The 16,316-nt window shown below is 40.7% G+C and overlaps 1 protein-coding gene across 2 annotated transcripts in view; it reads left to right on the top strand.

Moving 5' to 3' along the window:
- CDK6 (cyclin dependent kinase 6) overlaps positions 1 to 16,316 on the top strand; it is a 136,370-nt gene that overhangs the window by 90,830 nt on the left and 29,224 nt on the right. For both annotated transcript variants that reach the window (XM_017729289.1, XM_008629904.2), the window contains exon 4: positions 3,646 to 3,755. In XM_017729289.1, the coding sequence (XP_017584778.1) occupies positions 3,646 to 3,755 (110 nt within the window). The remainder of the gene's footprint in view (positions 1 to 3,645; positions 3,756 to 16,316) is intronic.

The following is a 16,316-nucleotide window of genomic DNA, read 5'->3' as shown; positions in this document are numbered from 1 at the left end:
TCAGGGGACCACTGGTGTGTGCGTGGCATGAATGCGGAGGTAGGCAGGGGAAAGAAGCCAGGAGGTCATGGGACATCTGGGAGAAACCTGGTGGATGTAAGAGAGGAGCTGAAGAGACCAGCCAGGGTGAGGAGAAGCAAGGAGGAGGCAGTGGAGAAAAGTTGCTTAGGTGAGAGGACTAAAATGCAACATGGTCACTAAAGTCTACAACCTCCAAAGTATTTTGGAGTCTTGCACAATTTAAGATCTCCATCAGCACATGAACATGAACCCTTTTCCTACAGAGCAATCATGCATTTCATGTATGTCAGATTTTCAGGAGAGATTTAAGTGAGATGTACTGATGCAGCTGCTTGCTTTTTTCATCCTAAAAATGGGACTTCATCAAGCAGCTCTGTTGGCGCACTGTCACTCAGGGAGACCTTGTTTCCCTGCTGGTGTGGCTTACCTAAGCAAAGCCTTTTTTCACTCAGAACTGTGCTAAAGAGGAAGTGATGACCTGCTTGTTCAGCCTCACCATATCCTGTGTTCAGAATAATTTTCATTTCTACTTCTCTACAAATGTTAATGGAATGTCCACAAATATTTTCTTGGTTTCTATGGTAAGAGAGAGTGTGAAACTGTCAAAACCACTGTGTCATATACATCATCCTGTGCTTTTCAGGAGAAGACCCTGACCACAAAAGGAGTCATCTGTAGCATTACTTGTGTGCGAACTGACATTTAGTACAGTTTGATCCCTTTCAGGTTCACATTTTGAAACACAGACTTGTATATTACAAACCATAAAGGTTACTTCATCACTTTTATAATGACACATGAATGACAGAGCATATCAAAACAGCTCAACACAGATTCTGTCCTCTCTGACTATAAGGCAATTAGGCATTAGCTGAAATTTAACTGTTAGTCTTTTGGAAATCTTCTATTTTACAGGTTTAGCTTTGCAAATGACTCAAGTAATATCTCCCAGTCCCCTGTGTATGCATGCATGGAGCATAGCTGGGTGCAAATGGTTGGGGAACTGTGCCAGTAAGGGGTCACATGGGAGAAGCAGCCACCGTGCTGCACGCTTCCGCAGCTGTCTAAAAACAGCACTGTTCCCCTGAGCAAGCACGGACACGGGCATGAGCCATGGTGCATCTCTCGGGAAAGGAGCAGCTGTCCTGTGCCACACTTATCTGGGAAGGACTTCAGTTTGGGGCATATGGTCCACAGCCATGCATCCCCCAGTTCTTTGCCTTTGAGAGCGCAGAGCCCTAATGTTGCAGGGTTTGTGGGATTGGGGAAAATAAATCATCCTTATGCTCTGTGTGAGAACAGCCATGTGGATCTCAAACCAGGAATCATGAGGTTTGGTGGTATTCCCACAGATCAGAGATTACACAGCTCTTCTCCTGATACTACACCCAGCCATTCACAAACAGTAATGGGTTGAAATTGTTGTATCTAATTTCTCAGAGCAATATTACTTCAGTAAGCTTTTCCACAAATGTACTGCGATAATAAAAGCGTAGTTCAGTTTGAGAGATGTATCTGCATTAGGAAAAATAACATGTTTTAGGGGGAATTCTATCTGATTCAAGACAGGGCAGCTCCAGAGAGGATCCCTGACCTCTGGTTATATTTGTCTTCTTTCCTTGGAGTGAATCTCTGAAGAAACTTCTCTGGTTTTTATAGAGAGAAGTGTTTCATAAAAGCATCACTGGTATGGTAGCAAATCAGAAACAAGACAAACGGAGCTAAGTAATGCCCAACTTCCACAAAAGTGGAATCTGTTTCTGTGAATGGGTATCTGGAAGTGTAACTTGCCAGTGCAGTACTTTGTACTGTGTTATTGAACTGTTTCATAGGCAAATTTTCTATATAAACATCAGTGTTTAAAAGAACTGTTAGCAAATACAACCACTCTTGCAAATATCCATGAACCTCCTATCAATAGCCATTCAGTGGTTCCGAAGGCTGTCAGGGCATGTAATGATAGTAATAAATGTTGTATTTACTTTTGTTTCATCTGACTTTGACCAGCAAATTCGGCTGATTACTTCCATTGTTATTTTTCTTTAGAAGACAATTACATTGTTATCATAAAAAACCCCACTATTATTACACATTTCTTTGTGTTGGTCTTGAAATTCTGAACTCACTATCCTAGTTAACATAATTTAAAAAGTTATTTTCATTCTTACAATTTTCTTTGTTTCTATCATTTTTGTTTCAGAATTTTGATTTGGTTCATGCTCCTCCTGCATGTTACATTTCCCACCTTCATGTTTGTTGAAGAAAAAAACAATAATTGTAGAGACCCTCCCAGGCCCCATATTAATTGTCAGAGGTTTAAATTATAGCACAGAGTAAGAAAATACTGGCACTTAGCTGATGGTCATGTGTTGTTATGACTGGATTATAACTGTATTCAGGAGGAGAATACTCCTGTGGCTCTGAGATTATATTCTATAAAGATAGTAGCTCACACAGGACTCTGCAGAAGCTCATTGTGTTCTTCTGCAAATATCCTGAAGATACAGCCAGCCTCATCTATGTTTGGTCTACTTGTGGGATACAAAAGGATAAATATAAACTGTCCCATGTCTGTGGGTCCAGTGAGCAGGACTTATCAAAACCGATGGAGTAGTGCCAGTAAAATTCCCACTGGGTCTCTACAACGTGTTGTGACATAACTACCAGGATAAGAACAGCCTGAAAACAGGAGCTTTCCATGGCATATGTCCATGGGAAAGAGAGTGTCATTTGAATATAAATGGTGAGAGAAGTTAACTGCTGGTCTAACCAGCAGCACATGGGCAGAGACAGTCACACAACTGTAAAAGTCAGGAATCCACCAGGAATACTTGTGCTGTGTTGCTTAGTTAAAACCTGACAGTTTAGGGTTCCTTTGTGTGCAAGGAAACCACAGTAGACAGCAATGATACCTTCGGTAAGGAGCAGCTTTGAGAAGGGTTTGACTTTGTCTGTATCCAACTGTTTTTAAAAAGTTCTAATTTCTTCAGTTTCTTCAGAGAGGACTTTTGACACAGGTCAGACATGTTTACCCTAATTGGCCCATGCACTTGAATTAACCTCATTTCTTTTGTAGAAACCAGTACATAAAACCATAAAGAGGTGAGGACAGACATGCTACAGTTCTGATTTGTCCTATGGATAAACCCACAGCATTCCCTGGCTTGTTTGTTTCCCCTTTGGCTCTGGTGACTACATCTATATCCACAAAAGTTAAGAAAACAAGGCCTTGTTCAATTGACTTGCCCTATGGAGTGTCCAAATCTCCACTGGAAAGTGTTTGGGATCTGTAAGCTGCAAAAGCTTCAAAGAGTTGGTGGTAGTGTGGTGTGGTACTATGACTGTCACACCAATGCTGTGCTCTGAAACTACAGATTTGTTGTACCCTGAATTGCAATGTTCTTGACAAGAAATGGTCTCACTTTCTGAGTCGTCATCACTGCAGCTATGGATACCGAGATTTTCCATACAGAATCCTTTTCTGTGTGCTGGCTAAACCACTTGGCCCTAATGTGTGAGTTTTTACAATATAGATTAAACTAAGTGGAAGCTGTACATACAACACTTAGGAGGTTGTAATTCTTCTGCTAAGCACTCTCTTTCCTGTTCCTTTTTGTTTTGCAGGTTGTTACTTTGTGGTATAGAGCTCCTGAAGTCTTGCTTCAGTCCAGTTACGCAACAGCAGTTGATCTTTGGAGCGTTGGCTGCATATTTGCAGAAATGTTCCGTCGAAAGTAAGAAATGCAGTTTTATTTTCTTCACACTTTTCATTTAAAAAAATGTGCAATAATGCCTGTTACAATACACTGAATCAGTTTATATTGGAAAGGCCTGGTATGATATTTTATTTGCAGCGCAAAATATAAATGCCCATTGCAAATTCATACTTGTTGCTCTTGGAGTCTCTTTTGATGGGAGTCTGCCTCAGCTCTTGGTAAAGCTTGCATGAGCATTATTGTATTCTGGTTGAATCTGAATCCAAATGCAGATAAAACGGGGTGACAGAGGCTGTTGATCAATTTGAGTAAAGCTGGATTCTGGAAAGGATTTAGCCTGAGGAAGACAGGGCACTGTGGTGAGCAGAGTCTTCTTGCTCTGCAGTTTGTGCATTGAAGCATCAGGTGTTTGCCTGCAGTTTGCTCTTGGGATATTTGAGATCTAAGAAGTCACTGTAAAGTTGTTTTCTAGAGGTAGGAAACAGAGGTAGGATTCTTAAAGAATAAGTTATGTAGCCTGAGGTTAGGGTAACAGAGATGTTAAATGTAGTCAAGTCCCCCCTCCCTCCCCGCCCCCCAGATAAATGGCTTTTTTTTAGCTGATTCTGTGAAATCAGAACTATCTAACTACAAAATATTACAGCTGGATGCAGGTGAGCTGTGAATGCAAGAGTTCCTCTTGAGTACTGGTCTTTGCCTGTGGAAAGACACTGATGTGGAGGTTGTACTGTGTAGGGTGTGGAGAGGACCAAACCTGCAAGAATTTTAACAGGGTAAATCTGTCTTGATACGAATCCAATCACATGCATTTTGGTTGAGCTAAAGGCAAAAAGTGGGTGTTGTCATCACCTGGGTGATCTGCATGTAAAAACTGTATAGCTTTTTGTAACACCCATGGTGAAGCCAAAGGATATACAGAAAGAAAATGTTAAAGAAAAGTATATTCTGGGCTGCCTAAAACCCCAAATCAGTACAATTTACAAGGAGACGCAATACTGTAAGGGCCTTGAGAAACAACTGTGTAATTTATACAGTAAGTTCAAATACTAATTGAAGTCTTGCAAAATAACTTTGGGGTTTTACTACTTATTAATGTTATATGGAAAAATCATTTTTCTTGGGCTTCTTGCCTGGGCAAATGGCCTGGGTAGAGCTATCCTCCACCCTCTCTGTCTCTGACTCAGAAATGAAGTCAGAAAATGAGAGGAAAAAAAAGAATGAGGATTTTAGGAATATCATTTAAACTCTCCATTGCAAACTTTTAAAGATTCAGCCTTAGCCCATATTCACAATAGCATTAAGCTGCTGCTTGTTTTTCTGATTCAAATAGCAGAGTCAACAACTTCATTTTTTCATTTTCAGTAAGAGTGATACAGGCCAAAAAATGCAGAACTTTATTACATGCTCAAAACTTTTTTTTCTTCTCATTTAATTGGAAGCATTTTGACAGATAAGAAATGCTGCCATATACAAACTCCACCAATTTAATTTAATTTTTTCTTGTAATGGTGTATGAGTTTTGCTGAATCTCCAAATCCACACAGTAAATTAAATTTTCTACTTATATACAAATGCGAATGTTACATTAATATTAGAAAATCAGTATTTTTTTCTTACAGAAATGAGATCTGATTTGACCCAGAGTTCAATAAAACCAGGACTTCTATTTTTCTTGCCAAATGTAGGGTCAGTCTGACATTCTCAGTCTTATATTTGGGAGACTGTCAAAAACTGTAGAGGTCAGGAATCTGCCAAGTCTGTATGTACTATGTTCTTTTGTTGCAAACAATATGACTACTGCATGCTTCAGTGTACAAGCATGATTTGGAAGACTGTTCGCAAGGCTCTTTTCCATAAAGCTACAGCAAACAGCACTGGATGGTGTCTCCGTGGGTTAACATTGCAATACTCTCTGCATGATCTGTGTTGTCTTTCGGATTCTTCTGGTGGATTGCAAAAGAAAGCCCATGTTACTGTGACCTTGGTAGCAATAAAATGTAAAATTTTGCAAACTCCGTGGATTATATCCCAAAGACTGAATAAATGCAATCGCAATTTTGCTGGGAAATGGTAGTGCCCTTGGGTAATCACCAATTTGTATTTCCACTGGTGTTGATAGGATAAGAGTGTGAGAATGCAGCTAAAACTTGTGTGGTAGACATGGGTTTGATATTGAAACAACCTTTTCATTTTGCTGTCCTACTGGGTACTTTTCTGCCTTCTTTTCCTACTCTCTTTTGCTTTCTCTTTTAAAGAACTGAAAGGTCTGTCATTTTTAAGAAACATACTGAGACTCCTCTGGGCATTTTCATATCCCAGGGACTTCACTGGAATGGGTTTCAAAATAAAACACTACACAGCATCACAAAACATACCACAATCCTGTTCATGTCAAGGAGACACTGGACAGTTTGAGTTTGCTTGAATAGTTTTGTAGGCTGTCACAAACATAGTGAGGGTGCTTTAAGTCTCGATAAGCGTAGGAGAAAAGTGAACTCTGTATGAATGGTCCAGTCTATATGCTACAGGTCACTGTCTTTTAAGTGGATGGCACCTCAGTTTAAATCACCCTTAACCTAAAACAGCTTAAGACAAATGCAAACCACGTATTTGTTTAAGAAGTAGATCTGAAAGTGTATACAGAAGTGTATAAAGGACTTAGACACAAAAAATTAAATAAATACATCTCTGTCTAGATACACCTAGAGTAAATTTGAACATTTCTCTCATCTTGGCTGATTCAGCTAAAAAATGACACTTTTCATCTCTGTTCCTCCCGCAACCTGAGGTTTGTATAAAGTCACAGCTATTCTAAAACCTCACATTTTAATTCGGTATGGATTTATAGGCTTCTGCAGAGATGAATGCATAGAGTTTGTATCCTAAAATCCCTCAGTTGGATTCCCAAGGATCCTGTTCTATTTACAGATCAGCAATAAACTGCTCAATAGTCAGGTGTATGTTATGTACACAGAAACTATTCTGCTCTGTGTGTCTTCTCTGTCCATGTGCACTGCTGATGACAGCACCCCCAAAATAAAGCATTACTTGAAAAATTCCTTGTATGACAGCTCCAGTTTTTAAATTTCCTGTCTAATTAAACAGTTTGCAGTGACTTCTAGACATTTGGATGGAGTGTCGTTATCTAATGAAAGTGTAAACATATTTGTCATAGTGCCTGTTTTCTTTGTGATTTAAAAACTCTGGTGCATGGATAGTAAAGACCAGTGGGGAAAATTGTAATGTATGCTATGGCTTCCTACCGTATCAGAGAGTCCTTCAGAGATACAGCTGGCAGGATTGACAGGGGCCTGAGGGCATGGGGACATCCTTTGGCTTTTTTTAAATGTTTAGATAAAGATTTTAATTGCTTTTAAAAAGGTTATGCTTTGAGGCTGAGCATTTTCCAGACCAGTAGGAAAGGGCTTTGTACCTTCTACTCAGTGAACACCTCATTAAAGAGAAAGGCTAAAGTGGAAGTAGCATCCACTTCTGTCTGGATACGTAAAACTCTTCCAGCTGGCTCAGGGAGTGTAGTTGGGTCCTAAGCAGGAAGCCATGACCTGTGTTTTAGGGAAGAAAAGGCTGTCTGTCTTCTTGCTTCAGTTAGGTAATACTTAATCCAGGTGAATGAGGATGAAAGGGGAAAAAGACTGGAATCCCAGATACAGAGCTGGGTGAAATGCTCTATAAAAGAGAACTCGGATCACCAATCTTGGTTTCTCTTCTGAGTAGTTAGTCTTGAGAAATGTCAGAATGTTTTGGTGCTTCGTGGCTAGTGCATCTATACATGCCCGGTTTTCAAAACCCCGCTCCTGTATGATTTCAATCCTGCACAGACTAGGAGGTTGGTAGGTGTGCATGTGGGACTCAGGAGTCAGGCTATCTATGTAACAATTCCAGCTAGGCACATTTAACTATAATATTAAACAAGCAACTGAGTTTGTCTCCCTTTGGAGTAAATACAGAGCTAAAAATCATCAGAAGAGACTATGAATTTTTGTAGCCTCTGTTCTATTCACAGCCTGGTCAAGCTGAAGAAGTCATACGCTAGAGGGTGGCCAGTGTTATGCCTGCATGTTTACAGGCACCAATTCAAACCCAAAACTGGAAAGACACTCCTCTCCCAAAACCCTTTTCCACCTCTCCAAAGCAAAAGTAAAACAGTATTATCTCAGAGCAACAAGCTTCATCTATCCAGGAGGGAGATTAATTCCGATCACATGGGTTTCTTACTGAGACTGTTCATGCACCAGCACCATGGTGTTCTAATCAGCCTGCTGTTGGTAAAATCATCAGTCCCAGAAATTCATAAGCCGCAAAATTGGCACGAATAGTATGAGGTTATTATTTATTCATTTTAAGTATTAAATCATGTTTTTAGCAGTTGTCTCATTTTTCAGCCTACTCTGTCAACTCCTAATACATGTGAGACAGTTATTGCATTACCAACTGTGCTTGAAAATTATAACAGCAGATAAGAGATGTGTGACTCTACTAAAATACCTGTGGTGGGCCAAGTTCCCTGGTGGACACAAACAGCAGACACAGGGAAACAAGCTATTGGCATTGTAAGTCATCTGTCAGTGGTATAAATGTGTTCGATTAGAGAAGTTACATTCTTGTGTGTAGAAAAAATGCGAGCCTGGGACTTCGTTGTTCTAGATAATGTACACAGATGTGATAAAATCAAAACTTAGAGCCTTGTCTGGTGACGTGAACACTGGATTTGGGACCTACAGGCTGCCTAGAATCATAAAACATCAGGTTTAAATAAACTAGCAGTACACATACTCAGCTACAATGTCTTAGGGTATTGAGTAATTGTGGATCATCTAAAGCACTAAAATATAGTAAATCTTTATTCCCCTTTCCAAACAAGCCATAGGTTATTAGTACAGTTTGAAGTGCCATCATCAGGTCCATTGCATGTACTTTCTTGTGTCGACTATAAAAACCAGGTGGTAGAATGGGTCTGTGGAAGGAGACCATGAGAATAGTGCGGCCAGCAGCACTGGGGAAGTGATTGTCCCTCTGTACTCAGCACTGGTGAGATCGCACCTTGAGTGCTGTGGTCAGTTCTAGTTCCCTCACTTCAAAAAGGACATTGAGGTGCTGGAGGGTGTCCAGAGAAGGGAAATGGAGCTGGTGAAGAGTCTAGAAAACATGTCCCATAAGAAGCAGCTGAGGGAACTGGGATTGTTTAGTCTGGAGAAAAGGAGACTCAGGGAGACCTCATTGCTCTCTTCAACTGCCTGAAAGGAGGTTGTAGTGAGGTGGGGGTCAGTCTCTTCTGCCATGTCTCAAGTTGAAAGGACAAGAGGAAATGGCCTTAGGCTGAGCCAGGGAAGGTTCAGATTAGCTATTAGAAAAAAAAATTTCAATGTAGGAGTGATCAGGCATTGGAATAAGTTGTCCAGGGAGATTGTGGAGTTACTGTCTCTGGAAGTGTTCGAGACAGATGTGGCACTTGAGGCTATGGCATAGGAGCGATTGTGGTGGTGCTGAATTGATGGTTGGATTTGATGATCTTTAAGGTCTTCTCCAACCCTGATGTTCCTGTGATTCTGAGAGGGGAAACCCACTCAGAATGTGCCCTTCACTTCTACCTCTACCTGACTCGTGAGCAGAGGAAGAGCAGTCAGCTCTGCAGCTGAAATTTCAGTTAATGCTTTGTGGGATGAAGGTGCTCAAGTGATTGCAGACAGAAATAGCCAAGTGTAACAGGAACACCTTTTTTTAAGCTGTCTCCAAAACCTGAAGCTGGATAGGGAAGTTTGAACTTCTGCCACTGAGTAAAAAGAGTAACTCTCTTTAGCTGGATCATGTGGTAAAGTCTTGGCTTCACTGAAATCATTGCTGAAATTAACCCTGAGTTCAAAGGAGTTGTAACCTCTTCAGAAACAAGTCAGTGTGACAGGGTGGCACAAAGAGTGGCAAAGCTATTTTCTGTTAATGTGTACAGTACAGCACTTGAAGCGATCGCTGTAAAAGACAGTGCTGCAAACCAGCAAGGAAGGAGAGGGTGTTGCATAGTGGTGTCCCAGCTTCCATGCTTTGCACGTCTTTCAGTGATGCTGTACAAGCTTTCAGTTGTCTCATCTGTGACATAAACCCAGGACTGTGAGACTTTCGTTTAAAATAAGGGTTGCAATGTATGTGGGAGCTATTAAGAACTGTCAGCTGAGAGCTGAGGCTGAGGGTGGAATTCACAGTGTCTCTCTTCTGGCATCCATGAGGCTGCATAGCACCGGCAAAAGAGTGTGTGTAAGTTAAATTTGCATGAATTTAAGCTACTCTGGAAGTATGATTATTGTCATCAGTCTGTTAAAATACCACACACACAAACACATACACACATAACAAGGTAGCTTCAAAGGAAGTCAGGCCATGAGTATGTGAGCTACTGTATGCTTGTCCTTACCCAGAGAAGGAGGTGCAACTCCCATTTGTTACCAGAGGCAACAAAGTGATAACTTGTAACAGAGCCTGTAGGTTCCGTGGTGCTTTGAGCAGGACGGGCTTTTCTCTCCGAAGAGATCTGCAGTCCAGTTCTTCCTTGAGTCTGTCCTAACTAGCATCAGTTTCATCATGTGCTCATTTGGTCTGAATTAGCTCCTCCTGTAGGTGCTAATCTCTCACAGATACAGGCTTTTAAGGTTGCACTTTTAAAAAAAAAGTAGGTATACATCTGGCAATGTGTGTTCAACAGAGAGCCACGGGTTCTCAATGGCCTGAGTGTGTTCTTCATCTGGAGATTGAATAGGACAGTGGGCTTTGGGGGAAATTGTTCACAGAAATATTGCTATTGCAGAGAACTGCTTGGAAATTTAGAAGTACTATGTCCTCTTCTCCTGATATATCCTGGGTTAGTCATTCCTTATGATGAGTTGCTTTGCTGTTGAATGGTCTTGAAGAATAATCAATACGTAACTTTGCAAATGCATATCTGACAGGGGGCTTTGTTTATGTGTGCTAAATGACCCTCACTACAAATTAAGTAACAGTATGTCATTACTTAAATTTTTATTTCCATTAATATTATTCAATTAGCCAAGCCATTGGAAGCACAGAAACATTTGTTTAAAGCCTGTACTCAACAGTAAAGTATCATATACTGAAACATTATCAGCAAATACTTTGCAGTTGAATATAGAGCTTATTTTTCTAAGTATAGGACATATTCCTTCCACAGCCCAAGTGCATCAGTGATGTGGCTGCAGATACTTGGGTTTGGATGGGAGCAGAACAGAAAGACTACATATTCATGTAAACCACCATAAACAGAACTGTCTGAAACTGAAACTGAAATGGATAAACTTAGTCTGATTTCTATAGCAAAGGATTATATTCCTTGTCTTTTTAAAATTTGCTTTATTTGCACACCATTGTGAATTGTCAACAGACTGGGTTTTTAACTTCTTGCTGTGTGTATGGATATTGCAGATGAAATCCTGGACATACTGAACATGAGAAAGAAAGACAACTCTGATTGATAGTAGTGAAGACTTCAGTTTTACTTTACCTTTCTGCACATACAAGAACAGTACCATGAGCACAGTCTGAAAAGAGGCTCTGAAGATAATAAGGAGCATCTAAAATATGAATACTGCCATGCAATAAACTGTGAGGCATATTTCTATGACACAGTCTCATTTCAGATTCATTTTCATTCCTTGTCAGTTATTTTCCTGTGCTTCAGCGTATCTGATCATTTAGTTCTTGCTGTTTTAAGTGGGCATGGTAGCTATGCAGCAGTAGGAATATTTGGCTTTGCCTACTAGATCCTGTATTCCTCCATATGGAAAATTTCTACTGCTTTTCAGTTCTTAGCTTAACTTTTCCTTCTCATGCTGTGGTCTCTTATTTTCAGCACATTTCTGAAATGTCTTTCAAAAGCAGAGAAAAGATCTGTAATATATTCTCAGTTTTCTTTAGGTTGGAAAGAAGAGAGAACTAGAGACAGCAGCACAGGAATCTGTTAACAAAAGAAAAAATAGGATGTATAACTGGATGTTGGGAGGGAAGGTATAACAAAACAAACACAGTAGAGACATGGCAAAATGCAACTGAGTAGGTACAGCTATGAATGCTGCTTATAAGTTACGTTTTCTATATAAACTGCCAAATATTTTAAGTATGGTTTAAGAGAGAACTGTTCTCTTTATCATGCAGCAATTTAAACACAGACTTTGCAATCACATTATCTGGTGTTTTCCAGTGAACCTGAAACCAGGATATCTAGTGGACCAAGAGCTCCAAAGTGTAATCATTCACTTGTGTGCTTGCTTACAGTTAGATCTTGGTAGCACAAAGAACTAAAATAACAACTTATTTTTTCTGTTTTGTCTTTAGTTTTAAGAAGCAATGGTGGATGTTGCAGCTTAGAACTGTAGAAGCTACACAGCTTTATTTGCAACCTTTGAACCAAAGTACTGTACAGTTCTGGCCTGAGTCTCTTTTGCCATTTTTGGAAATTATCTTGTTTTGTTACAAGAATGATTTAAGTTGCAAGTGCCATAAAAGTTCACCAAAGTCCAGACCAACTGTACTGGAAGAAGGTTTGTTCCTTAGAAAGATCTTGTCAGCATTCAAAATTCTGTGCTTTGCACTTTTCATCCTTTATTCTTCTGCCATTCATGTGCATAGGGGTGTGTGGGAGGCTGATTGTTTTTCCAAACTAGACGTAATAAAATGAGATTTTTTCTTCCTCCCCAGATAAGTGGCCAGCCTATTACAAAAATTTTTTTCAAGTATTTTTAAAGGTGAATGGACACAAGCCACGGCTTAGCTTAGTGACCTTAGTGATCTGATGGAACAACAATAACACTCTGCTTCACACTTAAAGAAACTTAACATAAAAGGACTGCACTTGTTCCTGTTATTCCAGTGTGTTGGACAATGAGGATTGTTTTCTGTTTAACCTGATCTCCAAGGCATAATTTCCATTGGCTTTAGGCAAAGGACAAACACACCTTAATGGAGAGAAGGGCAAACAGAATAATGCTGTAATTATCGAGTATGAAATAAATGCATTTCCAAGACAGCATCACCTCATTAAAAGTAAAATACCATGTTGTTTTTTAGTTCATATTTTCCCTCAAGCCTTTTCTAGTTCATATCTGTTCGTCTGCAGTTGGGGTGATTGATAGCCGTTAGTCAAATCCAGTAACTGTATCGGTTTGTGGTTGGAGATGAGTGGTAAGTGCCAGGCCATTCACTTGTGGTTTTCCTTCTAGCTTCCAACTGTGCCAGACTTTCAGTCAGAGGAATAGATCTGTTGGTAAGGGAAACTGTTGATAAACCATAGAAACCAAAAACTGCCACTACCCATGACAGAAAACCAGAAGGGAACCCCGAAGCAGTGGTACAAAGTCCCACAGAAATGGTGTTAGCTGACCAAGTTTAGTTTGACTGTTAGGTTCAGGTGGGGGGTCGTGTCAGGCCAGGCAGTGGCCAAGGGACCGGGACCCGGTGGCTCTGGGCTGGCAGCCAGTGGCTGCACACAGCTCAAGCCCAGATGGGACCTGACAAGAGAGGTCTCCTCCTGGAAAGCCTCCCATAGCTTCTTCATTGTAAGTGGCACAACACTAGTCTGAAATCCCCCTGAACACATAGTCCTTAAAAATATATATGTTCCTCAGAGGTGCAACGTTCCAGTCTGTGACAATCTGAATTAGTCTGGCCAGAGGTCAGAGGAAATGACCTCGTGGTTAAGAGAAAGACCACAACATGTCAGTCATGATGTAGGTATTTGTAAATCCTTGGTATTAACATTATAGCATTTGTAACGAATATTTGGAAATGCAGCTGGCAGCAGAAACATCTGGATCTGAGCTGTGCTAGGCACAGCTGCTGGCCAGTTGCTGTGAAGGTGCACCACCTTTGTGTCTTCTGGAGCATCTCAAAGACAAGTTCATGCCTGTGATAAGCTAGAGCAGCCTGAGGGCTGCCTTGGTGAGACCCCCAGCTGCAGATTGTTTCTGGCAGTCACTCCATCAGCCAGGGAACAGGAGAGAAGCAGAGCAGTGTCATCCGTGCCCCTTGCTCTCTAGCCTGAAGAGGGATAGCCAGCTGTACACTGCCCAAAGACTTTCCATTTGAAAGGGTCTCCTGGCTCTTTCACACAGCTTCCCTCTGCAGGAACTTGGCTGAGAGAGACTTTGCTTTTTGCCTAGAGTTTGGCCGAGGGAAGCTCTGTGTACTTTCGTTTGACTCGTAATACAACTAAACATGGTTTTTATTTACTTTTCTCTTTCATAGGAAAATGGCTACAAAAAGGTATTTAAATTCCTGGGATTCTTCCCTGGACACTGGTGCACTCTGGAGAGGGGATAAAAAGACTAGACTTTAACCGTGATTCATGTTGCTGAGTTCCCAAGTGTGGAAGATTTTTTTCCAAATTAAGTGTCTAGTCAGACATTTTGATCTGGGCAGCCTTTAGTGAGTTTTCTGTGTTTGATTGTCCAGAAAAGGAATCTAATAATTGACTACCATTGGTCAGTCATAAAGACAGTATGTACTAGTTGAGAAGTATATAGGACAAATCTGTCTCGTCTTTTTCAACAGCTTCAGACTAGCACTTCTCCATATGTAATTGGTCACCAAGGCTGTTAGATGTTCTTTCCACCTAAGAAAACTCCATAAATGTGCATGAGAGAAGTGGAAAGCAGACAGACCTAACGGAACATTCAATCTCTGGAGTTTTAAAACAGCTAAGGATAGCAGAGCAAAATGTAACAGCTTTCTGAGATGTTGTACTACTTTGTACCAAGTAAATAATTGGCTGTGAGAGGAGACCTCAAAATGTCAATGAGAAAGGAAGAAGTTTGATATTTAGATTTCTGGAAAACAATTTCTCCAAGGGAGTCATGGTGCTCAAAGGCAGCTCCCCACTGCCTCTGTGGAAAAGCTTACCTACGCTGCAGGGTTCAGACCACTGCAGAGAACTTGCCAGGTGGTCTAGGAGTCTGTGCGTTGTCTGTAGTTGCAGATGTCAAAGACCTAGATATAGAGTCCTAACTTGGTGAGGAAAGGGAGGTGGCCACAGCCTCTCCTGCGTGCATGTGCCACCTGCCACAGGGCAGCACGTGTTACCCATGTGTAGCTGGAGCCCACCTTTGCCATCAGGGGGCTGGTGTTGGCAGGATACAGCTCACACTAAGTCACAGTAGTTCCTGTCCCTTCTTCCTTCAATTGAAGCCAGAGTTCGCCTTGTGCTATGAAAGCACGTGTTGTTGCATTGCTTCTAACTTTTGTTTGCACAAGGCCTGTGGCACTGCCATTACATTTGCTTGCTTGCTCTGCCTGACCTGCTGGCCCTGTATAAATGAGTCCAGGTGAGACACAGCCACCATGGTATGCTGACTGCTAGAGACAGAGCCAGGATTTGACAAGTAGAGAGCTCTTGGTGTCAGCATGTGACCTGCCTGGCTGCTTTCCTATGCTTATGGCATGCTTCGTTTTGCAGTGTTTTAGGAACCATCTGTCTGGCATGGTCAAACCATGTGACTTCTTCCAGAAATGCATACATAATTTGCTCTGCTTTCCTTTTATAGATGCACTGAATGCATTCTGTCCAGATGCACCTCTAAGAAAAACTCTGAGTATTTCTTCTTTTACTTAAATATTCTCCATATTCATAGCTTCTCTCGTAACATATCTAAGTTTGCCAGTAGTAAGTGCTTTTGGAATATAGACATTTGTCAAATAAGAATTTCATCCAAGGGATTACTTCATTTCCACTCATTTATTCTACTGAGCTGGAGTAAATTGGCATGAAGATTCAGTTACTATTGATTTTTTTCACTGAGTCTGAATCAGTTACCTAAAGGTACATGACTCAATGAGCTATATCATCCAGAATTTCACCAACTACAGTGAATTATCAGATATTTTTTATTAGATTATGTCCATGAAACAGGTTTTATGATTATGTCAGTACAGCATACACACTGTTCTATACAATCGAATAATTTTTTAAGTGCTCTTTATATCCAAATAATTTGAGAGCAAGCTTTCAGCATCTAAAGAAGTATACATAGCAGGAGATTTTTCTGTAATGTTTCTATCTGTAGCTGTTAAATTAAGCCTGTTTGGCAGTGCTGAATCATACTGTGCTGCTGTAAGAATGAAGATGCTCAGTTAAACCTAGATCTCATCAGACCATTAGCAATGAAAGAGTACGGGTACAGAGTCAGAACCGTATTCTAGGTGGGTGTCCTACCCACTCAAGCATAGAAACAGTCTTGCTTGCTTCTCTCTTGCCTTGGAATCATTTTTCCATTCCTGAGGAGTAATTGCAAAAGGAGAGGTAGGTGTTGCTCATCTCCTAGATCTTCTAAGAGTTTGATTTTAAGGGAATTTTGCTGGAAAGTGCGAGTGGATTTCAGAGAGGGCCCAGACTTTTTAGCAAACTCTTTATTTTTGGCAAACCTGCCAGCCACAACTGTATGAAAAGCAAGGCGTAAAATGGCTTACCATGGGAAGAGGCTTTTACTTGATTATTCACTTACTCCAGAAGAGGATTCTGGTTTTTTTCTTTAATTCTGAACAAATTAGGGTTTTTTTTTCTGTAAT

This window comes from Corvus brachyrhynchos, unplaced genomic scaffold (genome assembly GCF_000691975.1).
Source record: "Corvus brachyrhynchos isolate BGI_N302 unplaced genomic scaffold, ASM69197v1 scaffold142, whole genome shotgun sequence".
In the NCBI taxonomy this organism is placed as follows: Eukaryota; Metazoa; Chordata; class Aves; order Passeriformes; family Corvidae; genus Corvus; species Corvus brachyrhynchos.
The sequence above is the reverse complement of the archived record's forward strand: the minus strand, read 5'-3'. Positions and strand labels throughout refer to the sequence as shown.